The 27,812-nt window shown below is 34.1% G+C and overlaps 2 protein-coding genes across 3 annotated transcripts in view; both read left to right on the forward strand.

Annotated features, from left to right (window-relative positions):
- The window catches only part of LOC125065154, a 96,121-nt gene extending 92,805 nt beyond the window's left edge, over positions 1-3,316 (forward strand). For both annotated transcript variants that reach the window (XM_047672623.1, XM_047672625.1), the window contains exons 5-7: positions 272-434; positions 733-861; positions 1,667-3,316. In XM_047672623.1, the coding sequence (XP_047528579.1) occupies positions 272-434; positions 733-861; positions 1,667-1,901 (527 nt within the window). In that variant the 3' untranslated portion in view covers positions 1,902-3,316. The remainder of the gene's footprint in view (positions 1-271; positions 435-732; positions 862-1,666) is intronic.
- Positions 3,317-10,051: 6,735 nt separating this feature from the next.
- LOC125065467 (tropomodulin-1) overlaps positions 10,052-27,812 on the forward strand; it is an 84,159-nt gene continuing 66,398 nt past the window's right edge. The window contains exon 1 of the mRNA XM_047673054.1: positions 10,052-10,205. Coding sequence (XP_047529010.1) covers positions 10,128-10,205 — 78 coding nt within the window. The 5' untranslated portion in view covers positions 10,052-10,127. The remainder of the gene's footprint in view (positions 10,206-27,812) is intronic.

The following is a 27,812-nucleotide window of genomic DNA, read 5'->3' on the forward strand; positions in this document are numbered from 1 at the left end:
TTATTTCACCTCGATGTTCCTCAATCGCATAAATCAGCGATGTTCACTCATTACCATTTATTTATGGGTTTGGATGAATCATCTCGATTAAACTGATATCAAATACTGTAAATTTAAAAAACCACCCAATCGAGTTTCTTTACTTTCTTCGACTATACTTTTTCATTAACCTATATATAATACAGGATTACCAATAAGATAAAATTTAGTCTTAATTCTATAATTTTCAGACTCCATATAAATTTAAAGGTTTTTCGATTGCCTATTACAGGTAGTCCTAGTGGTCTATACCGTTGGTTGCGTGGTTGGCTCGGTATGATAGAGGAGGGCGAGACACCACGCTGCCCGCGTTCTACGGAGCCCGCCTCGCCAGCACGGGCCGATGCGCCGTGCCCGCCTCCATTACCTTTCTTAGTACCCAGTGATTCAGTTGTGTGAGTATTGATTGACTAAATCGAAATAAAAATATTTTAAAATTAAATTAAATTAAAGTATTTTCTTTTATTTATTTATTGTTAAATTTTTGATACAGACGTGTAGTCTGTGCCCTTTGTTGTATCTTATCTGTAATTTTTAGTTATTATTTTAGTAAAATTTATATGCATAAAATATATTTTATGAATATTAATAGCTTTTAATTTAATTAAAACACTATTTAATCCATTCACCCATTCATTCATTTTTGCTTTTTCAATTTTTATTATATTAATATGTTTTGCATTTTTATTACAGAGGAATGGCGTCAGTGCTCGGAGCGCCGTTAAGTCCAGAGCAAACATTTGGTTCTATCAAATCGCTCGCCATTTCAAGGGAGGTAGCCAGTTTTCCACTGTCTCGATCCCCTACTCCACCTCCTTTAAGGTATGATGATTCATCAAAGCAATTTTGAACAAATATTTTTATACCAAAAATGTAGTAAGCTTTGATTTCAAATCTTGATAAATTCAGTTCGGAAATACTAATTTGTATATTTATTGTTCCCAGCACCATGTGTGTGCATTATTTTAGCACAATTGATTTAGTTGGACTTGATGGTACTCGGTTAATTAAATAACTACGCCGAAATTTAAAACACTCTTTTATATTAGTGTAGACTTTCAAGCATAATATATTTTTGTAAAAAGAAGATTCAAAATTACTTGTAAAAAAAACCATTCTTGAATATATATATTTTAATTTTAATTTTATGAATAGATATATATATTTTAGATTTTGACGAATAATGTTATATCAATTTAAAGTCCAAGTCCGTTGTTTATTTATGTTTAGTCTTCCAGCCATTAAAAACGATTAAAGTCCACCATAAATCGAGTAAATCCACCAATTTTGCCACTAGTATAGTATACTGTATTGTGATGATCATTCTAATAAAGAAAATATTTATTGCTATATGCTGTCATATATATAACTATTACAAAGACTATGAAATAGTTTAGTTACGTTTCGATCATATTTATTCATATGCAACATCCCGTGAATAAATCTATGTAAATAACGATCGAAAATTATTTATGGATTTCTAGGCTTGGGTGTTAGCTGACTTGCTTACCTATTAAATCTAGATCAAATTATGTAATATTAAAATACTGTTTTAATATCGAATAGTTTAAAATTAATGTATGTATATTTTAATTGTTTTTACTAAGTAATCATTTTTTAATTTCAGTTATCCAACCTTCAAAGACGAGTCGAAAACCATCGAGAGTATCCCGAATTCTGTGCCCCATTCGGACTTTGATTGCGGGACAACGAACTGCAACTACCGTGTAGAATGTAAACTAACGACCACAGACGAAATATGTCACAGTGCTCCAACTAAGAGTATACACACAGATAATAAATACACAGATAAACAAAGACCTGCGACAGTGTGCATCGTGATGCCAGACGGGAAAGGTTAAATGACATTTACTAGATAATAAACAGTGTTCAAATTTGTAATGGCTGTTCGTTTTGGCAACTGATTGATTGCTCGTACTTTTTTAAAAGTGTAGCATATATTTAAAGTGTGTAGGTGACTTTTGGTTGAAAAGGTAGAAGTCGTAAGATGAGACCATTCCATGTGAGGTACGGATGGTTTATTTTTTTAATCTGTAATGTGGCTATAACAATTTTCGATTCTGCTCAATCACATTGGTCTTCCGCTATCGCTTATTCGGTAATTTTTAAAAGTCAATGTTGCAGTTTTTCGTTTTCATTTGATGAACTTTTTGCACGATCAATGTAGGACGATGACATGATGCCAACGCATTTATTTCTGAAGATTTAATTTCTTCAATTTTAGCAATAAAGTTTAACACAATTTAATATCACAATAATTTGCTGCACATAATTTTCATTAACAATATTATAACTCTTTTTAAAAATATTTTTAAGACAATGAATAGATTTAATTGCTAACTTAACGTTAAATCGAACCTACCCACTGTTTGCAATACTCATCATAGATTATTAAAAAAAACACTCCTCTCTTATTGAGTGTTTTTTTTTTATTGTTCCTTTTTTAACTTTATGTTAAATAGATATCCAATACTAAAGTACTAAAACACGCCTGGTTTTCGCTAATGTGATTGAAAACACTAATTTGTCGTAAAGCAGGTAAGAATCTGCGATAAAAAATTATTTCGCACTTATTTTCATCAAACTGACAGTCTAGTCTATAGCACCTAATTTATTGTAATAGTAACATTACCGATGTATTGTCTATTAAATAGTGGTCACGTACGATTTTTGGCTCAGTAGAATAATGTTGTTCCTAATTTGAAAATAAATATTTTAGTACATTTGTTCTTTTATTTAAACGTATATAAATTAAATTTAATAAAGTTTTGCTAAGGGTCCAATTTTCCGTTATTTGTTTGTACAATTGACAGAAATATTGATTTCAGTAGGCATTTTAAGTGCTGTATTATTATTAATTTCTGTCAAATATTCTCGAGATAATATGATCGATGTTGGTCAGTAACACTGACAAATGTTCGCTAAGATATATTTTTATTAGATACAGAATTAATGCGTGAGTAACCGTTCTAAACATGCGGAGATTCTACGGTTATATTTACGTTGATAATTATTAATTGTTTATAATTATTTTACAGTCGACCAACTTTTATTGCGTGCTTCCTAAATTGTTAATGTCAAAGCTTAATACAAAATATACTACTTAACGAAAACGGGAAATTGGGTCTTAATGGCAACACTCGTTTTAGAATATAGATAACATAATATTACTGTCCTAGTGTAAGAATAGTTACACGTAAACAGGTATCTTAGTTTTAGACCCGAATTGTGATATTTTCGTTTATTTTAGCATTGTTGTTAACTTTAAAAAAACTGTAACTGTCATATTCATTATCTATAGTCTATAAAGTGTTTTATTTGATGAAAATGTAATAATTAATTCTCATATATTTTGGGGAAGGAGCCAAAAATGTTGCCAAAAAGCATATTTCACGTCCACAATAAAAGTTTTGTATCGTTTTATTCAATAAATATATGCTCACAAAAGACAATGGTGTTGAGAATTTGTGTAGACAATGTAGATCACGCGTAATTATAGATAATAATTTTAGGTTAGATATATTATGAACAGTTTCGTTTCGTGAAGATGGCATTTATTGGCCGTGTTATATTGAATATGTGTAATGTAATTTTTTATAATTCATAGATAAGTGCCACGCCTAAGTAATATATTATATACATAATTAATTAAGCTTATTTAATATTGTTATAGCAGTAAGGATGAAGTGAAAATACAAATTTGATTTTAAATTAAGTGTATAATTTATCGTACCCTATTTTATCTTAAAAATGGTTTTCCCACATCGTGTCGTAACATAAAGATAAACTATACTGCTTACGATGCTGTATCATTATCAGGTCTGTCTTTAAGGGTCAAAGCCCGGGCGCTGCACATTGGAAGCGCCACGCCGATATGGTCAAGTCTTGAAACATGGATGAAGTGCCCCAGAAAGTACTCTTAAATTTTTTTTGGGAGGTTGCAGGAACACTTCTTGCCCTAGGGCGCTTGTTGTCCTTAAGACCAGACTGATTGTTGATTGTTACGATAGATATACAAGTTTCTAAAACATCACGACAGGAAAACAGCAAGTAACGGCACATGTAGCCACTAAAGTGTGCATGAACACTTTTAGACATCGTCGGATTACAATCATTATTACATAGTATAAAACAAAGTCGCTTACAACTGTCTGTCCCTGTGTATGCTTTGATCTTAAAAATTACACAACGGATTTTGATGCGGTTTTTATGATAGATAGATTGATTCAAGAGGAAGGTTTATATGTATATACATGCACAATATAGTGAAATACTGATAATTTTAGAGGTTTCCAAAGTGATGTCGTAAATAAACACATTTTTTGCGCTTACATTACATATGCTGGCTCAAAAGATCAAAATAATATACTAACGTATTGTACACCTTAAAGAGGTCTTCAAAAAAGTTCTTGATGGTGTATGTCTATCTTTTAGGGATAATCCACAATAACTATTTTTTATTCTTTACTTTTTACGAGAAATAATGGTTTATTTTCGAAACGATTTTAAGCAATACAGCATGAATGCTTATCCAATTAAGCATTTTAAATACATTGTGCATTTAATATAAAAACCTCTTTACGGAAAGTAATTTATGTGATTTTTTTGAGGATACTACAGATTTAAAACGCAGGGACATAACGGTTTGTATTGTCTAACGACTGAAAAACTGTGAACTTTGTAAGACATTCTGCAGACCCGCCTCTGCTTCGCAGCATAGCGTGCGAAGCCGAGGCGGGTCGCCAGTATTTAATAAAAAACAGACATAAATCTACCAAACTCGCTAAAAACAGTCGCTGATATTTTCAAATGAAATCAAATTAAAATCACCGGAAGGACACTGGACCGATTTCAGATCCAGATATAATCTTTTAACGATCCCAACGTGCTAATTCTGTAACAGGTGAAGTATTTAAGTTAATATTAAATATCTCACATATTTTTGTTTATTTTATTGCATTTAAAACAATGATAGAATACATTACATACATACATACATATATACATTAAACCTGAAAACATTACATTCCTTTTTTGGGCAGCCGCGAAATAACACTATTAAAACAAGTTTTATTATAAATTAAACTAGTTTATAGTTATTTCTTTAGAGCGTTTTTTCACGTGATGATTAAAAGGTACCTTTTTGAGGATTTTATGATGGCATTCGGCAAATCGCGTCATAGTAGAACTAGTCACTATCGCCCATAGACATCGGCGCCGTAAGAAAGCTTTATCACCTTACAACTCTAATGCGATAACTTTGGGAACTAATTTGTTAAGACCTGTGTGATTATAGTAACGCTGCCTCAATAACCCTTTAAATCGAAAACAATTATATATAGAATATTGCTGCTTGGTGGTAGATCATATGATGGGTGGATGGTACCTACGCAGACGGGCTGGCAAACAGGAAAAACTGTATTACAGTGAACAGAATAAGAAGTTGTGAGTATCCTCGTTATTGTGCGTTCGGGAATAAGAAGCCATTGAAGTTGAGAGCGAAAAATGGGGAACTAGGTCAATTTTAGAAAGAGCATTAAGTCGATCGGCGGCATGAAGAAGCCGAACAAATATATTAACAAGATTTTCATTCAAGTTCAGATAACACACATCAATATAGTCGAAGTCAAAAATCTTTATTGAATACAGAATATTATACACTTAATTATTGATTGTCAAGAAAAATAACTACCAAATTCTCGTAATCAGTTTTTAATGATTGCCTGGCGTTGGTAGTCGCTGTGTTGCATTTTTTTTAAGGTAAAAGTAGCATGCTAGCAGGAGTTCAACCTTATGGAAAGTAACTACCACCGCCCATGCGTTGCCGGACTTTTAGAAGTGTTTTTTCTTGAAGGTTCCCAAGTCGAATCGGTTCGGAAAAACCGCCGACAAAAGCTAGTTCCACAGAATTGTGCACGGCAGAAAATTCATAAAAATTGCAATGTTGTGGATTTTCGGACATCTAGGTGCCGCTTCAAATTTTGACAGCAGCCGGGATTAATCCAAATAATTCCTTGAAACACTACCCATGAAAAATACCGTAAAAGATGCAGAGTGGTCCAACATCTCTTCTATACTTCTTACATTGCCAGTGAATTAGAATGCCTCGAGGATATCATTCTTAGCTGCAGCTACCGCAGCAATTTAGCCTGGTAGGCCAGGGTCCACATGAATCAGAGTCTGTCTCAGTATTTTGGTATTAATAGTAGTGACGTGGTACTCTGATTTAACAACAGATGGCGCTAGTTAACTATTATTTCTCTGACACATTTGGGTGATCAACTAAAAAAAACGGTGACATAAACATACTTGACGTCTGTTATAGTTATCTGTTAGTGACCATAGTCTTATAAACAACCTCATGATTATTGCTTTAACTAGGTCGCACCGGTATTCGTAAAGCTAAAAAAAGTGAGCACAATAAAATGGCTTAAGACGAACCGTTTCAAAGAAAGGTTGTGTGGGAAGTAAATACCACAATATCAAAAATACTTTTAAAAATCTGTTGTATATTCAGACGTCTAGACATCAAGCTGGCATCGTTTCATTTGTTTGTCCTTGAATCGAACTTTGAAATGAAGGCTTCATCATGCTCCAAATCGAATTAATTGATTATATAAATACTTTAAATCTGATCACCAAGTTTCAGACTTAGATATACGTGTTAGCATATAGCAGTTCTATATCTTTACTTGCTGAACCTGCGGCTTTAACCGCACAAAATTTATAAAACTTTACTTTTTTTACCCCTTCGAACAGTGAATTAAAAAAAGTCTAAGTATTTCTCCGGGTCTCATACTATCGCCATACGAAATTTCATCCAAATCGTTTCAGCGGTTTAAGCGTGAAGAGGTAACTTTTTCATTAGACGGAGTCAGAGTTACTTTTTCATTCATAATATGAATATAGATATCATCTAATCGTATACGCTATTTCTGTCTGATTTCGGGAGTCACATAAAAACTATTAATCCGATTTTATTTTCGATACTGCATATATACTTATAACAATTGCACTATTCGATTCCTTGCTGATGTTGTCATGTACTACAGGTAGTCTGTAGGAGATTGCTTGTGCAATAATGTCTTTGTATGCCCAAAGTTTTTCTTTCTTTCTAATTGGATTGGATTGGAAACTAGATGGCGATGAGGAACTGGTAGATTCTGATACTGATGGTAGATTATAGGATGAATACGAGCTATAATAGTGTTTCAATGACGTATATTTTAATGTGAAATATTGAGTCTGGTCCTTTTGTGTTGGATGTAGGTACAACATCAAATTTGTCTTCGTTTTTTGTTGTTAATTAAATCAAGTTATCGCTGACGATCAATCTTATTAAATATATTATAAATGTGTTAATATTAATATCAGTATTAATGCTTGAATTTATTGATTGTTTCTGTATAAGCTTAATATTTACTTATGCTGTACATAGTTTTGCTTCTACCCACGAATTTTAAAATGAGTTCCATTGCAAAAGGTTGACTGGAAGAGGGCGCTGATTAGAAATAAGGCTATGTTCACAAATAGAAATTAATAGTCGATGAAAGATTGAAGCGTGAGGAAACCTTCGTGAGTTTCCATAATCATATTATATACTAGGACCCATCATCATCATCAGGTGATGGATGATACCTTAGGTAATAGAACAGATTATTTGGAAGACTTATTAAGTTTTTAAGCAGTAGTTCGCTAAAAGACAAGTTACTTTATCGGATAAAACAGTAAAACTTATCGTAGATAAAATAAAAGTTGAGTCTATTGAAATAATAGAATAAAATTCAGTTACCAATGTAAGAAAAAAAGTACTTACCTCTATAAAACAAAGGCTTTGATCGTGGAATGGTTTCACAGCCCTAATTGTGCATTTACGTGTCGCCGACTTCACCGGCTTTCCCGGCGTCCTGGCGCCAATTTTTTAGTCGATACCGCGTAAAGTCACCCTTTTATTTGTTTATTTTCATCAGGACAACCAACAGTAGATACGATATTACATAAAATAAAAAAAATACATAAATAAATCAAAATTATCAAAGCAAAAGTTCTACTACTTACAGGTAGTCTCACCATGCACTACCATATTGCACAATTTGTATTAAAAATATATAATATATATAAGCAATAACAAGAGATAAGAAGTTATAATACATTTTTAACTATAATATAATTAATAAAACCAATTAAATATACCATAAAATTAGAAATGAGCACAAATAAAATTTCTTTATTTTTAGATTGAACTGAGGGCGGCTAACTTTAATAGCTTTTTGTTTAAAGTGAACTGTAATGTCCACTTGAATGCTGAATATATTCAAAAATATTTTTTATTGTTACACACTTAGTAGAAACAAATTTGTTTTTAATTTAAAAAAATAATCCTCAGTTATAAGAAGATGATGGCGAATCTCCATGATTCGCCATCATCTTCTTATGTACTGGAAGTACGTTGGAAAGCAGTGGCTCGGTTTGACTCAGTTGTTAAACGGTGAGAATAATGTTTGAGATAAATAAAATCTTTTCCAAGACAAAGGATTGAATCAAATACGAGACTCACTAATCAATTAAATTAATACTAATTACTTGAATTGTAAGATTAAGTGTTATATATTATATCGCACAATTGTCATCCCTACCGATTTCCCATATTTTTCCGATCTGTTTCGATTAATCCTTTCATGTGAATGAATTTCCTTATCCCAACCTAGCCATTCCCGTTAAAGTCAGTAAAACTCCCCAGAAACCAGAGGACATTCCATTTGATACAAGAAGAAATATATGATTTTCTAATGTGTTCCTAAACTTTGAAGTTCAACCCCAAGTACAGTCTACAGGCAGGTGCTATAACAGTCCCTTACATCCATTAATGCCTGCTCATCATTATCATTATTTTGACCAATCTCGATTAAATGAGTGACTATGACAGAATATGTGGTATTTGTAAATTTAATCTCAGAAAATCTGCTGTGAAATATACAATCTTATCTTTCAATAAATAAATACAGATAATAAAAGTTTTATTTCACTAAATCTTATAAATCTCATTTTCGTGTATATGTAGTTAAAATAACGACGGTTATTATATATGCGATGACATTTTTTTTAGGTTAGTAATCTAGGCCTAAACAACCCATATGAGGACATCCCATGTGTACTACGTCTAAAACACAGTAAAAAGTTTATAAGCATAAGAACGATGATGTGACGAAAATACAAATTGTTATACAGAATAAGGATCACTTAATTAGATTCAGAAAATGTATAAAAATTGTGATTTAAAAGTTTATTGCTCTCCCTATAAGAGGAATTTATTCACACTTGTTTACAAAAGTTGAGCTCCTTATTCCCTTATCCCTGATGTATATCATTTGTAATAATCCGTTTAATCGGATTTCTCGTTTACTTTATTATTACTTAGTAATAAAGATTTCAATGTTTGATATTTATTATCACATATATTGCCTTTTCAAGAAATTTTATAAATTCTGAAAAAAAAATCACGTAAATTCTTTTTTTGAAATTTTATATTATTATTTGTATTATTTTTTAAGCTGCGTTTATACATACGAAAGCAGTTAATAGGTCGTTCACAAATAATATCTAAGAATAATAATAATTAAACTTTTAATTATTATTATTCTTAGTGTCTTCATCTTCCATACGTCTGCAACTTACATCGCGTTTATAAACTAATGTGAGTTCAACGCTTTAAAACCGTTTTTTATTCGTTACGAAATTATCCAAAGCCTGGATCAAAGCTTAGAGATCTTAATTTAGTACTTTACGAAATTATTTTATTATACTATAATACATCTGTGATTATTAATATCTACATGCTTATACTGTCAATCAAATCGAACGACGACATAAAATCATTAAACAGTTGGCCCAGTGGCGAGTCGGCGTAGTGTCCTGAGTTCCCTCAACCCCAAATCCCTAGAGTAGAGCGTTTGGGCGAGTCAGACGCACCACGCCGACCGGCGACTGAAAACTAAAAATAACCGTACTCTGCTCAGTACCGCCGTAACAGTCGCGCGCGACGCCCGCGCAGAACGCGTATCGCAACCATGGCGGAGACAATCGAGGAAACATACGAGACCGCGGTCACCCGCAAGGTGGTCCGCAAGAGCCTCAAGATAGAGGAGGTGAGGACATGACTGTTTTATGTAACCGATGCGACACAAATAGACCGCGCACGCGCCGTTCAACGCCAGCGCACGCACCTGCTCACATAACAGATAACACATTTGACAGTGAACACGGACGTAAACACTAGCGTTATCCTGAACTCGTAGACGCCGACTCACGCGGATATTAAAGCCTCTTTACGTAAAATCCGCCCGTATTCGAAATCATTTCCTCTTCATAGCTTCTCGTCTGTCCGACGGTGACAGACGCCCGTTTTCCGCCTAATGTACCTATTCCGGGAACGCGGGTCGAAAGCCAGTCGTAAACTTCGATTACGAACGGACTAACCGCGAAGGTTCGAACACCGTACGTCAGTGGAGGAAGTGCGCGCAATGCGCCACTTATAATTTGTGGCGATGTAAATAGAACAGGCGGTTGAATGAAAATTTCCGTACCCACCTTGACGTGTGTGCATCGACCTGTCTCGTGATATGGACAATGACCACGTGTGACCTTGCAAGCAAACACAAACAACACAAACAGCACACAACTCAGAATGAACACCACCACACAATTAGGTACATTATTCACACATTTTTAATACCCAAGATGATCATATCAAAACACGATACCTACACTACCCAAACAAAGCGTCTTCGTTCTTAGTTATGCAATACTCGTTTCTTTAACACATCGCCGCAGTCATAAAAACTGCAGATATTTGTGGAAGATGACATGAGTATTAGACAATGTGAGGTTACATGTAAGGTTGGGGTTTTTAGTTTTTGCGGTCGCGTTGTCGCATTCCATCTAATAACTAACAATGGAAGTCAGTTGGGACTGCTGTCCGTTTCCAAAGCGCAAAATCCAATGGAAAAACGCGGCGTGGCATATTTTCGTCTTGGCTCCCATCCTAGTTTATCTGCTACATTACGATGTTTATTCACAATACGAATGTGAACATTAATGTGTGCGTCCGGGGCACTTGTGTTCGGGTCTCGAGAAATCATAGTAACTGCAAATATATTGATGAGAATCGAATAGTCTTCAAGGTGAACATCTGATTTGTTGGAGGAAATCTGTAACGCATTCTTTTCGATGAACCGATGAACTCATTTGCTAATAACGTACAATTTTCTATAAGACGAAGCAGAATACACGAATAAATATTGATCGCATGTTTCTTGAAGTTGAAAAAGCACACGACGATGCCAAACCATTAGTTTGTTTATTTGGCAGTCGTATCCTTGCGCCGGAGTGCGCTTGTCAGGTTGTAAATAAAAAATCAATAAAATGTAATGGACTATAATTTTCAGCTTTATTTTATAGTGGATTAGGATCGTAATATGTTTTAACGTATTAATTTTAAAAGGGTTTTTTTCTATGTAGAATTAAAAGAAAGCAGTAATTTTCAAAACAAAGTAATACCGTACAGATGATCACGATATAAAAACTTACCAGTTCCACATAAGTGATTTGAATTTTTGGCTTCTAAGCCCTGTAACTATATTATGAGTAATACTCGTAATACTGTATTAAAAATTACAAATGGACAAAGACTGCATCAAATACTTATAAATTAAATAAAGTTTACGATATCTTTCACTTATAATAAAATAATATTTCCCGTTCTTCGGGGGAATACCCAACTCCCAGTCCAATTCGTAAGATCACGTTTTTCATGATTAAATATTAATTCAAGTCATTATTTTCATAATAAATACTTAGACTAAATATAATGAAGTATGAAAGACAAGTTGTAAATTCGATCATTTATTTAAAAATAAAAAGAAGAAATTTTGCCAGGTATCTCTTATTGTTGGTGTTGTTTTTACATTACACAAAACAGTATAAGTTATCAATATTACCTCGTAGTTCCTCTCATGAAAAAGTTCGTAAATTTAACTCATAAATGGTTTTGACGATATCGAGTTATATTTTAATGTATGTTTTGGGGTTGGTCGTCACATGTAAAGCATACAAATAATAAAAAAATCTATGATGGAGCAACAGACAAACTTATAGAGAGAGTAACTTTATTTACAACATTAGTACAGATATTCAGGTTTTCAAATAGCAATGAAATTATGAAAATATTTAAAGGTATGATCGCTGATAATATTTGATTCGAATAAAATGTAATTTAAAAGAAGCTCATTTAAATCTATTCCCTTAAAATATGCTCGAAATATGCTATAATTAGAAACGCCTTATTTCCATGATTCCAAAGATTGTTTTAACACAATTTCTTTTCGACGCAAAACATTAACATTCTGCCAATTTTTTCGCATAAATTTGTAAAATGTTGGTTAAAATTGAATTACGAAGAAAACTACTTTTTAACTCCTATAATCGCGTACGTAGTATGTGCTTAGCTTATTTATTTATTTTACTAAGAAGAGAGAGAGAAAACACATGAAAATATTTATTAATTTCATTCAGTGTTATTTATGATATCATTTTGCTTGAATGTGAGATTGTTTACAATATTGTCTATTTAAGTAATTCAAATTATTTTCTTTGAATTTTAAAAGATAAGATGTTCTAATTTGATACAATTTATATTAAAAACTATTGTTATTAAAATATTGTAATATAATCTTATTCTCTCAGGGTTTAACAATTCACATTTTATATAAGTTTTTAAATTAACATGGTTATTTTTATTACTAACAGTATTTAAAACGGGATATTTACCATGTTTTTTATTTTTATTTGTTGGAGCTCGATATTTCGACATTATCTACGAATGTCTTGTTCACGAGAACAAATTTAAATACTGTTAGTAATTCACATTTTGTCTCTAAATACCTTATTTCACAAGGCATGTTATGCGTTTTGAAATCGACATTTTATAAGTCTATCGTGACGGTTCGGATTGTGGTTTCGTCGAGAAACGGGAAGAAACATGACGTGTGCAATGCGTAAAACTTTGATTGCCAAATTCTAGACCATTGACCAAACGTTTGACATAGAATGCAAACTAAACTCACTATAAATACATGTTTTTATTGAACCTGTACACTTAAAACCGACCTAGTGTAAATTGGGCACAACTTCATCCCTCTCAACACGTTTCAATAACTGAATCAATGAAAAAAAAACATTAATATCACAACGATTCTTTTACTTTATTTGAGTACAGTATAGATACGTAACGTTCGAGTGAAATGTATCTATGTACGCAAAATACATCGCGTGTAAATTTATTGATGCACTTTACATTAATAAAAAAAAGTAAAAAAGTACTTTTAAATTGGTATGACGTTATGGTTTTTCATTACTTTTTTAAATCAACGTGCAAAACTTAATTTTCAAGTTGCTAAAGTTGTGTTTAATAAAATAAAAAAATGTAATAAAACAAATATATCATTTGCTTCCAACCCTTATTGGGGCATTGTGGTGTAATAAGTTCTATTGGTACATACATACGTAGTATACAGTTTATCTAGACTAATATTATAAATGTAAAAGTTACTGTCTGTCTGTTGCCCCTTGACGTCTAAACCGAATTTAATGAAATATGGTATTACATAAGCTTGAACTCCAAGGACGGACTTAGGCTTTTTTATGACTAACGCTATTTCTATTATTTTTAAAGTATCAAAATCGTTTATGTACAGATTCATTTCGTTTTCAATTAGAAATATTTTTACATACGACCTTTTCACTATCAACAAGTTTTATTCTTCATTTGAAAACAGATAAAAAATCAATACGTTTGTTTTTTAAATCTCGAACAGCTTCGATGGTTTACATGACACGAATATAACTAAACACAAGGCCGGAACTTCCTGTTTTATATATTCTAAATTTCTTTCATATTAACTGAGTGATTTATACTTTATACTTTTAATCGATGTTATGCAACGCTTTGCTGAAACTGACATGAATATAATTTTGAGTATAAGTTAAAAACGTCTCAAGAGAAATACAAATATGATTTCAAACTTTCAGATTTCAAAGTTTGTGACATTAATTTTTATCACGATTTTGTTAACTTTTGAGTAATATCTGTAAGGTACTTGATTTTTATCTAACTTCCTGATGAGTGCAGACTTAATATTTTTAATATTGTTGAGGATTGGATAACAAATGCAAGAAAAGAAACGTTTCAATTTTTTCTACTTAAGAATTAATTAATAATTTACGTAAAACTCTTGAAGAAGACAAAACTTTGTGTATATGTGTACAACGTTTATTATTAAACTTAAATTTTATATGAATGTTCTTTAAATTCGTTTCTTTTTATATCTTTTAACTTTGTTAGATAATAAAATCATTTTTACTTCGGAATAAAAACTAACAGTCCGTTATTGTACCCTTTTAATGAAAAAATCTCTTATAAAACTCTAACCTAATAATATTCTCAATGACACTGCGTGTTCGGGAATATGTGAGTCTCAAAAAATACTAGTGAAAAATTTAAGAATTAAAAAAAACCCAGAGATCATTGTTCGGGTATGCTCGGGTTCTCAAACGTTTGGCCTATAGACAAGTTCCATTGACAACTTGATCTGTATTGTTACTACCGCCATTCACCTCTTAATAAACAAAATCATTGAAAAAAAAAAAACACACCTAATCCAATTGCATAATATCACCGTTGAGTTACAGATATTGACCGTACTCTAAACGTAGTCTTCTGGTGTACTGTCAAATATTCACTAATCAAAGACAATGAGATTTAGAAAGCAATTTAACTATGTTTTACTAATATGATATATTCCTAACACAAATTAAATAACAGCGAATTAATTTCAAACGAATACTGATTGCAAGTGATTCGATATCCGATGCTGTTGCAATCGTTTTGACAGGCATACGTACTGTTATGCGATGTTTGAAAAATCGGTTTTTAAAAAAAAGAGAAATTATTTTCACTCACGAACTTTTATTTAATAACATTAATTACGGATATGGATAATTTTAAGTACGCGAGGAAATAAATCCTTAGGCAACCGCTCGAGTCAGAGGATAAAGACGAACTGAACTCTGGACTACAATTCGAAACTAGACTTATTGGCAAACCGCTGTACAAGCTAGTCAGAGTAGACCTGTCAGCAATAAGCCTAGCAGAGCCAGGGTATAACACCTCCCCCTTTAAGAGGAGACTTTGGGGTTGATGCAAAGTCTCTGCTAAATTTTAGTCCTAAGTGGAGCGATAGGGCAAGACATTTCTATTTCAGAGTTTTGTCCGTCTGCTATGTTTATTGTTTTGGGAGCAGGTGAAGGTGATGATCTTTTGGGGTTGAATTTAATTTGAAAAGGTAGGTTGCTGCCGGATTTATTTATTTTCTTAAATGTTAAATAACCTAAAAATAGAAGGATAAAAACTAATACTACGATTATAGAAACGGAGTAATGTGTCCCATATCTAATTATATGAGGGTTTAATGTCTTTTCCATAGAATTTAAATCATTTAAAAGAGTTTTAATTTTATTTTTATTTTCAGAATTAAAATCGTCTAAATCTATATTTTGTAAATGGATAGGAGACACACTACTTGCTATATTATTTAACTTATCTAAGTTACAGCAAGTGTCGTTGATTAAGCTAAAGTCAGGAATATGATTTACAGGTGAGGTAATATTTAAAACAATATATTTTGGTATTAGTGTAGTACTTTTACAATATCCGATACAATTCTTAGGGATGCTAATAATGCCTGTACCTAAAATATTTGTTTCATACAAATTAGAATTCAGACAGTCAATAGAAATTTTGTTAGGTTCCGATTGTATGAAGAGCCACTTATTGTTCGTCAACGATTTCCAAATGTCCAGTTTTCCCACTATGATTTTTGTTTCGCACTGTAATGGTTTTTCACTTATCACTTTTGCTAATAATTCACTTTCACAGGTAGGTTTCGCGTCAGTGGAATACACATTTTCGATGTCGCATATGAAGTTTCCTGGGCTTACTGATTTGCAAATTTCCAGAGTGTCGAATATACAGTAAAAGGATTTGTCTTTGGTCATTGCTATATATTTATTATTGGGTATGATTAAGCTAAATGAACTAGGTTCTTCCGGTCTATAAGGTGTAGGCATTGCAATACTATGGAATAATACGTATTCCCTGGTTTGGACCAGTGGCAGTTGTAGAACAAAAACAATCTTATTATTAACATAGTAACAAACTAACTTAGATATATTTAAAATAAGATGGATAGAACTTATATCTAAAGCAACAGGCAATTCGAGGTCGTTTGGTAGACGTCTGTAGTTATCGGCGAGCTCTTTGTATAATTGACTTGGTGTGATTATTGCAGGATGCAGAATATTTTGACTACTAAATAAAATTGCGTTAGTTATATCTTCTAATTGAAATGATAAAGTAAGTATTGATGTTTCTAGGATGTCAAGTAGTTCATTTATATTAGCAAGTATTTGTAATCCGTTAGTTATTTCAGAAATATTCTTGACACTAAGAGAGAGCTTGTCGATAGCTTCACCAAGATTAGCTTCGTTATTTTTAATTTTATGCAAGGTATCATTATAATAAGTCAATATTGAAGTAGTAACTAAGATATTTTCTTTCATCAGTGAAGTCAACTGCTTTTCATTATTTTGCAAGGATATTATCGCCTCATCGTATTTCAAACCATCGTTTTCATCTAGGTTACCAAAAATCTGTTTTAGGATTATTCCTATACCTCCAATCCATGCATTACGTTTGATTCTATTATCTATTAGGTGCGAAATGGATGCAAACTCTCTACTCATGTCTTGAAAGCGCGTTGTTAATGGTTGTAACAGACTTTTACATTCTGCATCAGCTTGAATAATATAAGTTTGAGAACACAAATGCCTTGTAGTTCCTAAAGCTGTTTCAATATTTTGTATGTGAGGGCCAAAATGTGAAATATCTACAGGTATTACAATTTTTAATTGGACATTATTAATTTTGAGTTTTCCTAAGTAGTCAAAGTAAAGACCCGAACTTGAAGTAATCGGCTGGATGAAATCTTGAAAAGATTGACCTCGAACCGAACTGCAAATAATAATCTTAATTAACAGTAAGCTAATATACGTAGGTTTATATAGGTATAGGTATATAATATATAAATATACTCTCTTTTACTTTATTTAAATTTTAAAACTTTATTATATTTTAATTTTACCCATTACAAGTTATTATTATACGAGTTTGTTCCGATTTCGGCAGGTTTCACTTGGTCGAAGTGATGCGTGACGTGACGTCGGTTAATAAGTAAAGTAAGTGTACTGTTACCATTAATTCTAATTATTTTGTAGGGCCCTTTCCAAAGGGGTGAGAGTGCTTTACGCATTCTTAAATGATTTTTGAGATATACGTAATCGCCTGCCTTGTATTTAATTGGGCGTGTGCGAGTGTCATAATAAGTCTTTGAGGAGTCTTTTGATTTCCTTATAAAATCTAAGGCTTTCTCTCGTGAATATTTTAATCGGTTCTGAAGCATGCGGACATAATCAGGGTATGTTGCTCCTGATGATTCTTCATAGATGGAATTTGGAATGATTGGCTTACTCCCGAACATCAGTTCGTAGGGAGTGAAGTGGGTTGTTGTGTGAACGGTTGTGTTATAAGTGAGCATAGCTGTATAAACATAACGAGGCCAATTTGACTGCTCTGCGTCAGTGAAAGATCTGAGATACTCCTTAAGAGTCGAATGGCTTCGCTCTAGAGCTCCTTGGGTTTGTGGATGATACGGGGAGGACCAAAGGTTCTTTATTTTGAGAAATTCGCAAGTCTTTTTGAAAAGGTCGGATGTAAAATTTGTTCCTTGATCTGTGAGGATTGTCTTAGGGATACCGAAGATAGATATGTAGTGAAGTAAACATTCACTCGTTTCCTCCGCTGTGGTACTACGGATTGGATATGCAGAAGAGAATTTCGTAAGGTCGTCCTGTATTGTTAGAATGTATTTTAATTTGGCTGGTCCTGCTTCAGGCAGTGGTCCAACGATATCAAGAGATATTCGTTGACAAGGTTCTGTTGACGTGCTAGTGATTTGCATCGGGGCACGATTTATTTGCCTGAGAGCCTTATTAGTCTGGCATTGCGGACACTTTTTAACAAAAGTTTCAATATCGCTACGCATGTTTTTCCAATAGAAGGTTTCCCGTATTCGGTTGTACATGCGACTGCTACCAAGATGTCCAGCGATAGGGATATCGTGGTTTTCCCTAAGAATTTTCGGAACTTCAGAGAGTGACGGGTATATTATTTTATTTTTATATATATGGATATTGATGTTCATATTATCGAATAAATACAGAAACATGTTATAAATTTTAATAAATTGATGAACTTCAAATGGGTTTTTAAATTCAGTTATTGCTATATCTGAAACAACATCGTTATCGAGATTGTTAACCAATTCGTTTCTGAGTGACTTAAGACTTTCATAAATGTCTTCGTAACTGGATTTGTCGAAATGATGGACTTTAAAGAAGAGGAAGTAATACGTTTTGTCTTCGTGTGTGAAAGACAAGAATGAATTAAGAGTTCTTTCTTTACTTAGAATATCGGAGCTATCGGGTATGATGTCAAGAATATTTTGTACAAAGGGATTCGATTCGTCGAGGTCAATAGAAGTGGGTATAATAACGATTTTTTGTTTTGACTTTGTTATGTCTTCGTTATGTTCTTGAATGTCTGTGGTGAAAGTTTTATCTTTATTATTCATTACTCTTAAGAAAGTAGAATAATTATCATCAGGTAAGTCTAGAGGGGCATTTGCAGGTGACGTTGGAATAATGATTTGAGCATCAGTGGTTGGCAATTGTTCGGGAGCGGGCGAGAGTTCAGGCGGATTCGTCATTTCATTTTCAATTTCCTTCCTAAGGATATCAGGAATATTAGGAGGTAAGTTTATTTCAGGAGGTGGTACGATGTCCTCACTGGGATCAAGAAGATTCGGAAAAGGTGAGTTTATAGGTACTTCAGGTAACGATAAGGTATTTCTACCAAGGTCAAGAGGGTCAGATAAAGGTTGGTTTAATTCATCTGGATTAAATGATGGTGGTGATATTAGTAGGTCCATTAGATCCTTGTCTAATTCATGAGAGGGTTCTTCCTCTATATTAGGATTAGTTTTAGGGACATTTACAGGCTGGACTGGATTGACAGGGAATCGAGATAAAGCGTCAGCATTGGTGTTAATTTTCCCTTTCTTGTATTGAATTTTATATTCGAACTCCTCTAATTTCAGACGCCAACGGATTAGCCGTGATCCCGGATCTTTACAATTAAATAACCATTCTAGTGGTTTGTGGTCCGTCAGGACTGTGAAATTATGACCATATAGATATGGTCGGAATACTTTCGTTCCGAAAATGACGGCTAGACATTCCTTTTCAGTGACACTATAATTGCACTCAGCTTTGTTTAGGGTGCGTGACGCGTATGCAATCGGGCGATCTTTTCCAATTGGTCCCTGTGACAATATTGCAGATATTGCGAAGTTGGAAGCGTCACATGTCAAAAGAAAGGGTTGTGTGAAATCTGGGTATGCCAGAATTGGTGCAGAGACGAGTTTATTTTTCAGGGTATCGAAAGCAAGTTGTTGTTCATTGTGCCATTTAAATGGGGTATCTTTCTTTAAAAGAGACGTTAGAGGTTTAGCCAGCTTGGCGAAATCTGGTATAAACCTTCTGTAATACGATGTCAAACCCAAAAAGGATTTGATATCTTTTGGAGATTGGGGAACTGGAAATTCGGTTACGGCTTTGGTTTTGTCTGGATTTGGTTGGACACCATCTTCACTGATAATATGCCCTAGATAGGCAACTTCCTTCCTTAAGAACTCACATTTTTCCGGTTGAAGTTTTAGATTAAAATCACGGATTCTATCGAAGACAGCTCTCAGATTTTCGATGTGAGAACTTAGGTCATGAGAATAGATGACGATGTCGTCTAAATAGACGAAACATCGTGAACCTTGAAGGCCAGAAAGACAGTTGTTCATAAGTTTTTGAAAAGTGGATGGGGCGTTTTTAAGCCCAAAAGGCATTCTATTGAATTGGAAGTGGCCTTGGGGTACGGAGAAAGCTGTTTTAGGAGCATCTTCGGGAGCAATGAGAATTTGATGGAAACCGGAAGTGAGGTCCAATGTTGAGAAATATTTACTATGTCCTAACTGGTCAAGAATTTCGGTTATTTGTGGAATAGGGTAAGTTTCTCCAATAGTTATGTCATTTAATTTTCTATAGTCAATTACGATTCGCCATTTACGTTGGCCCTGAGGGTTTAACTTTTTGGGCACTATCCAAATTGGCGAACTCCAAGGTGATGATGAAGGCTCTATGATGTCTTGTTCAAGCATTTTATTAATTTGAGTTTCAACCTCTTTCTTGTGGCATTCTGGAAACCTATACGATTTGGTGTGTACAGGAATATCACTACTCGTCTTAATTTGATGGTTAAGGGCTGAAGTATAGGTTAGCTGATCGTTCGGCAAATAGAAAATATCAGAATATTGGGAACAGAGTTCTATAAGGGTATCTTTCTCTTCCTGATTTAGGTGATCCTTTCTGAGTGAATTAATTACCTCGTCAGTTCGGTTGATCACTTCTTGGGTGTTCGTATTGATTGGATACGCAGTAGAATGCAGAGGTTCGATATTGAGATTTAAATTTGTTTTGACATTTACAAAGGTTTCTGATATATTGGCGACAGTTAAATTAACGCGGTTATTTTCTTTTATTTTTACCATGCAATTAGATATGAGTAAATTATCAGAAATATGTTGATCCATAATGATACCTTCTTTAAGATCAGTTTTTTGAATCGAGCATTCGATAACAGCTTCTGTACGAGGTGGAATGACGAAGAAAGGTTCAGAAAAATGTAGTTTAAGATCTAACTTTCCTATTCTCAAAATATCATGTGTATAGTCTATTTTGCATCCAAAGGCGGTTAGGAAGTCGGTGCCTATGATGCCGTCATAAGGCAGATTGATGTTTTGGACTACATGGAATTTGAATGGTATGGATTTACTATCTTTCAATTTTAGTTTGAGTTGGAAATGACCTTCAGTCTGGGTAGATTCATCATTGGGGTCTATGCCTTTAAGTTTAATCGATTCTTTGACTAACTTCTGGGTATTTTGGATGCTGGATTTCTTTAATAAACATATAGCAGAACCTGAGTCGACCAACAATGAAAGGGGTATGTCTGATGCTTGTGTATCAAGTAACACGTGAGGTAGTAATCTTTTGGTAGTATCTATGTTCACTTCATAGATTTTTTTATGGATATTATCGTTAGACGAGGGAGGAATACTTGGATTGTTAACATCATGTAGGGTTGATTTGAATTTTTTCTGACCGTCAGTTTGGGGCTGGTTACCCTGTTGATTGGCCTTATTTGGTTTCTGAATTAGGACTCTTGTTTGGGGCTGATTACCCGAGTGGTCCTTAGGATTAGAGAACTGGACGCTTGTTTGGGGCTGGATACCCGAGTGGTCCTTAGGATTTGAGGATAGGGCGCTTATTCGGGGCTGGTTACCCATGTGGTCCCTGAAATTTGAGGAAAGGGCGCTTATTCGGGGCTGGTTACCCATGTGGTCCCTGGAATTAGAGGATAGGGCGCTTATTCGGGGCTGGTTACCCATGTGGTCCCTGGAATTTGAGGATAGGGCGCTTATTCGGGGCTGGTTACCCAAGTGGTCCCTGGAGTTTGAAGATTTTATTGGTGTGTCGACTTTTGGACTTTGTCTCGGGCGACACCGTGACGAGACTTCTATTCGTTTAAATTATCGGCGGGCGAGTCTACTTCGTCATAGCCGATATTTTCCTCAGATTGTTCGAGGAAGTTTACACGAGGGGAAGGCCTGAAAGGGTTTGGATTAATCACTTGGTTTTGTTGAACCCTGAAACGATTGTTATTATATTCGCGTTTCTTACACACAGAGATATCGTGTCCAGCGGTTTTGCAGTAACGGCAAAATACATTGCTAGGACCTTGTGGCGAAGGGCTTGGTCTCTGAGGAGAAGGATACGTATTAAAATTTTGTTTAGAAGGACCGGCTTTGAATTTATTGTTATTATTATTATTGGGTCTTTGGTCCACCTGTGGGCGTCTGTACAGCGTCTGCTGTATGCGTTCTTCGGAAATAGCGAAATTGATCGCCTCATTTAGTGATTTAGGAGATTTACATCTTACAATGTTCGAGATTCGGGGATGAAGTCCCATGACAAAGTGATGGAGAGCGAGGTCTTCCATGGCTGCAGTGCGACCAGCTAGTTCTTTGGATTTAGTGTTGGATAAAGATATTTCCGTCAATAATTGAGAGAGACATGTCTCTGTGCGTAACGCGTATTGACTCACACTATCTTGCGGGTTTTGTTTATTTTCTTGGAGATCGGTAAGAAGGTGCGAATAGTGTTTACGCTCACTAAATTGCGTTTTTAGGAACTCTTTCAGCTGATCCCAGGATGCAAATTCTTTTATAGAGCAGGCAACTTCTGCTTTACCATTTAACTGGCTGAGAATAAATTTAAACAAAATAGGCTTTTGAGTGTCGGATGCAAGAGCGAAAGCATTATCGCAGTTTACAAGAAATGAGTTAATAGTTTCCCTACTACCATCGTATGGTTTAATGAATTTGAACAAAGTATTTAATTCGAGCTCAGCCATTGCGTGAGCTGCTGCAGTTCTCCTGGTAACTCGAGGAGAAAGAGCAGGTGACTTCACTTCAGTATCACTTTCACCCTGATGTGGTTCAGGAATTTCAACAGTTAATTTACTTTCCTCAGTTTTGGGAACTTTTGGCATAATTGTATTTACGAAACGAAATTAAAAGTTCCAGGTATGAATACCAAACATCAAATTGTTTTAGCGATAAATAAAAAAATAGCTTAAATTTAGTCTAGACAATGACCAAAGACTCACAGTACGAGTAGCGCGAAGGCGGCCGATAAGAAAGCGCCGGTGACCGGGACCATTCCGCTGAGATAAGGCACGTTCTTGTGACTTGATCCAGACGCCTTTCTCCAGTTACCGATTCTCGGATAATTTCGAGTGACGAATATGGTTCTCGGTCGTATTACAGATGCAGGATATATGTACGCCGAATGTATGTATGTATGTTTCAGATTTGGAGTTTAGAACACCTTTCACGTAGCCGAAGATTAGAAATTTTGGTTCACCCCACAATAGTTTTCTTTACAGGATATAGTAGATTGATGCCGGCAATAACAGCTCAGTTATTGCAATGGTTTATTTATCACTGAATAAGCAGACCTCTCACAGGATCTAGCAGGATTTCGTAACGAAACGTTAAGGATAACACCATAAGTATTATTTATTACACTTATGTTTATGCACTAACACAGGATATGATTTAGAACACTTTGTCTTTGTTTTATTTTAATTTCGAGATACGGAACGAGTTCGCGGAGCGGTGCCTGGCAACTGGAAATTTCCGTATCCCACCGCTGCCACCAAAATTGTTATGCGATGTTTGAAAAATCGGTTTTTAAAAAAAAGAGAAATTATTTTCACTCACGAACTTTTATTTAATAACATTAATTACGGATATGGATAATTTTAAGTACGCGAGGAAATAAATCCTTAGGCAACCGCTCGAGTCAGAGGATAAAGACGAACTGAACTCTGGACTACAATTCGAAACTAGACTTATTGGCAAACCGCTGTACAAGCTAGTCAGAGTAGACCTGTCAGCAATAAGCCTAGCAGAGCCAGGGTATAACAGTACGTATTATTTCCTAAGGCATATATGTTTCCAATCACTAGCAAACTATGTTTATTTATTTATTTATTTATTTTGTTTGGTACAGTAACAGATAACAGATTAAACATTTAGATACATGAGATAGTACTTAACATATTTAACAATAAATCTGCCCTCCAATTACAACTGTACATAGCACTTCAGTGTGTAAGAGATGTAAACACAACTAGACGCAATCAACAAAAGGGAAAAAAATGAATAAAAATGACTTAAATTACTACAAAAGGATAAAAAAAAGACTAAAATAAATAAGATCTAACCACTTAATTCCAATTACTGGGAAATATAATTATACATTAGAAGTTTCTAGCTCGTTGACTAGCTACTAATGTTAATCGCAAGAACAGACAAGACACGTTGCTATTCGTGGTTGTTTTATAAAACTTATTGTGTATTTTCTATATTTATAATATCATCGTCATCATCACCGTATTTCTAATGTAGGTTTTATATTAGCATTAGCAGCCTGTAAATTTTCCCACTGCTGGGCTAAAGGCCTCTTCTCCCTTTGAGGAGAAGGCTTGGAGCATATTCCACCACGCTGCTCCAATGCGGGTTAGCGGAATACACATGTGGCAGAATTTCGTTGAAATTAGACATATGGCAGGTTTCCTCGCTAGGTTTTCCTTCACCGCCGAGCACGAGATGAATTATAAACACAAATTAAGCACATGAAAATTCAGTGGTGCCTGCCTGGGTTTGAACCCGAAATCATCGGTTAAGATGCACGCGTTCTAACAACTGGGCCATCTCGGCTCTGGTTTTATATAATTGAGTTAATTTTTTTTCTTATTTAATTTAGTTAATTTATATTATATTATTAGCATCATAATTACCGTACAGTATATTCTGTATTATCAAGTACTTTTTTATATTTTTAATATTTTCATCATAACATTACCCTTAAGTGAGTTTTATATAATTGATGAGTAGTAACCTGTTAATATCTCACTGCTGGGAAATTACCTTCTCTCCCTTTTCAGGGTAAGGTTTAGAGATTGCTCCACCTCCCAGATCATCCGCCACGTGCAGGTTTTTTTCACCGCTTAGTGCGATATTAATTATCAATACGAATTAGGCACATGTCTTCAGCGGTGCTAACCCCAGGGATTGGACTCAGAATCACACGAAGACTTCACACGTTTCTTAAATTCGTTCAATTGTTTTGATTCGTCACGTTATTAAAATTAATAATTTCTCTCATCATCATCATCACACTCAAGTACCCACTGATTCTAAGCTATCCTTGATTGTGGCCGTTCCTTTGTTTTCGCCAAACGTCACCCCCGATTTTGCAGATGTAGTTGACCCATCTTTGCGTCGATCATTTTTAATACAATGGTTGTTTAATACGATTTAAAACACGCACATATTATCACACAATTATAATTTATATTTTATGTCCGAATTTAGGTATCACTACATATTAAAAAAGGCCCCCACCGTGTCTTTATGTCTGTCAGTTAGTGTGAACGCGATAAACTCAAAGATTACCGAACAAATTTTCTCAGTGATTCACGAAGAAGATTTACATACGTGTACAATTCATAAAGGCTATTTGTAAATTGGCTTAAAATATGACAATGATTGTTAAACCTGTCAGAAAAAAATCATGCCAACTGAAGCTCTAGCGAGCCCGGCGCTATCCATTATGTTTTATGTATTACGATTTATGTTGACATTACTTTACTCGAGCGAAGCCGGGACGGATATCTAGTTAAAAATAATTATAAACAATTTTTTTTTCCGACTTCTGTAATATTGTCCTTAAATAATAATCGAAAGTTATGTTTTTTTCATAAACACGAAATCGATGTTCAAATCGTTATTCAATTAGTTTAGTTGGCACTGTTCCCGTTCTCTCGTACTAGGGTGTGAATTTATCTTGTCTATGAAATAGGTCTTAATATGTAAACCAGGTAAAACATTTGGAATACGTACACTTTAGAACGGATTTGTATATATTTAGAAGATTTATTAAAGACTAAGTATAGGCTACGTTTTTAATATAAAGATTCAATTATATCGTATTATTGAAGAAGGTATAAATAAAGAACTATTTTCTTTATTAAATAAAAGCAGTCAGCAATTGTGCTTACAACGGTTTATGTTTCCCCAGATCTAACACATATTTCCTTTTCGTATAATATGCTTTTAAAAATACTTTAAATGTCTCTGAAACGAATGCTCAAACCAGAAATTAACATTTTTACTATTAAAGTTATTAATATGGTAAATAAGTTCGAAACGAACGAGTACAAGCTAAATTTATAGTCAATTTAATCCCATTATTAAAAATCCGTTGACAGACTTCGTTTTGATATCTTTTTGACCTTTTCTATCATATTTTATACAACCAAAGTGAAAGTTCTAATTAAGACATTTAAGTAGTTTAAATGGCGTGAATCTTTAAAACAAAAAAAATGCTATGAACAAAAGAATAATTTCGAAAAGAAACTAATAAGGCAGTAGTATTGAATAAAATAAATTTAATTAACATATCATTAGCATTATTTATAAGATTAATTTATGACGTTTCAACTATAACGTCTTGAAACAATGACAATATCAAAAATATATTCATAAACATACAATGTCGTACGTACAATGCAGGTCGTAAATCAAAACATTACTCATTTTTGAGTCAACGAAGACTATATATTTATCTCCTCTTCCTGAAACTTCGTCATCCTTAATGTCTTGTGAGAATTTTGAAATCAGAACAACCATAAATGGTAATGCGTAGTGTTATCGTACCGCGAATAAGCCGCGCAGAACTCTGCACAACAGTTGTTCGGGACGCTTGCCAAATGTACGAATTTGCCTAATTGACGACCGGTAACATCCCGTTTGATCGCACTCCAGCATCGCTATTAACTCAGGAATAAAACACACCTCGTGAATTCATATTATATGCGTATATATCTCCCGAATGGGATCATTGTATTGTTTGTATTTTGTCAATCGACCTTGTATGTTACGAATATCATGTTTTGTTGTTTTGGTATGAATTTGCGCGTAATATTTAAATATTTTTCAATTTCGTGCAAACACAAAGCTTTTTTACACTTATACTATATCTTGCTTACATTGCAAATACTTTTATGATACCAGTAGATCATAAGAAATATCTACAGTCAATTGTTTTTACTTTAAAAAACTCATTTTACTTTTGATTTAAAAAAATAAATTTAGTCATTTTTAATCAAAATCAAAACAGATTTTATCATCCTTGATCTAATTACTCGCTTGAACTCAATGTGAAAACTGTTTTAAGCGCGATGCAATTTTGCAATGTTAATTAGCGTGCATTCGTAATCTCGGCATTTTATATGCGAGAAAATTCACGTCACCGACTTAAGAGTCGATGTGTAATCAATACTGACCTGATGGGAAGTGGTTGACTTTGCTCATTGGCAACATGAAGCGACATGTATCGTGGACGCAAATCATGATGATCATTGACTATCCGATTTTGAATACGGTAGCCATTCCCAACGAAGAATAGCCCATAAGATACTCGTATAATGGTGGAAAAGGGGTGGATGGTGGAAAACGACAAACCGACACTACCAAAGAGTGTCACCAAACGTTCATTATATGCTTTTCGTGATGCCGGATACAATACCTTTTTACTGGTCCAATCTGCAGAGCAAAATCGCTCTCGTCCGTTCAAGAGACAACTTCGTAAAATAATCAAATAAACACGTATTCGAGTATTATATCCATTCGGTATATCTAACTCATCTATATTTAAACACATCAATCTTGGAGCACTATTTAAATTTATAATAAGTAGGAAGATATACTAATATGCCACCGGATGTTAAGTGAACGCCACCCTCTGTTAGATTAAGAAATATGACTCCTGTATCTGTT

The sequence above is a fragment of the Vanessa atalanta genome, chromosome 7 (assembly GCF_905147765.1).
Source record: "Vanessa atalanta chromosome 7, ilVanAtal1.2, whole genome shotgun sequence".
NCBI classification, from domain to species: domain Eukaryota; kingdom Metazoa; phylum Arthropoda; class Insecta; order Lepidoptera; family Nymphalidae; genus Vanessa; species Vanessa atalanta.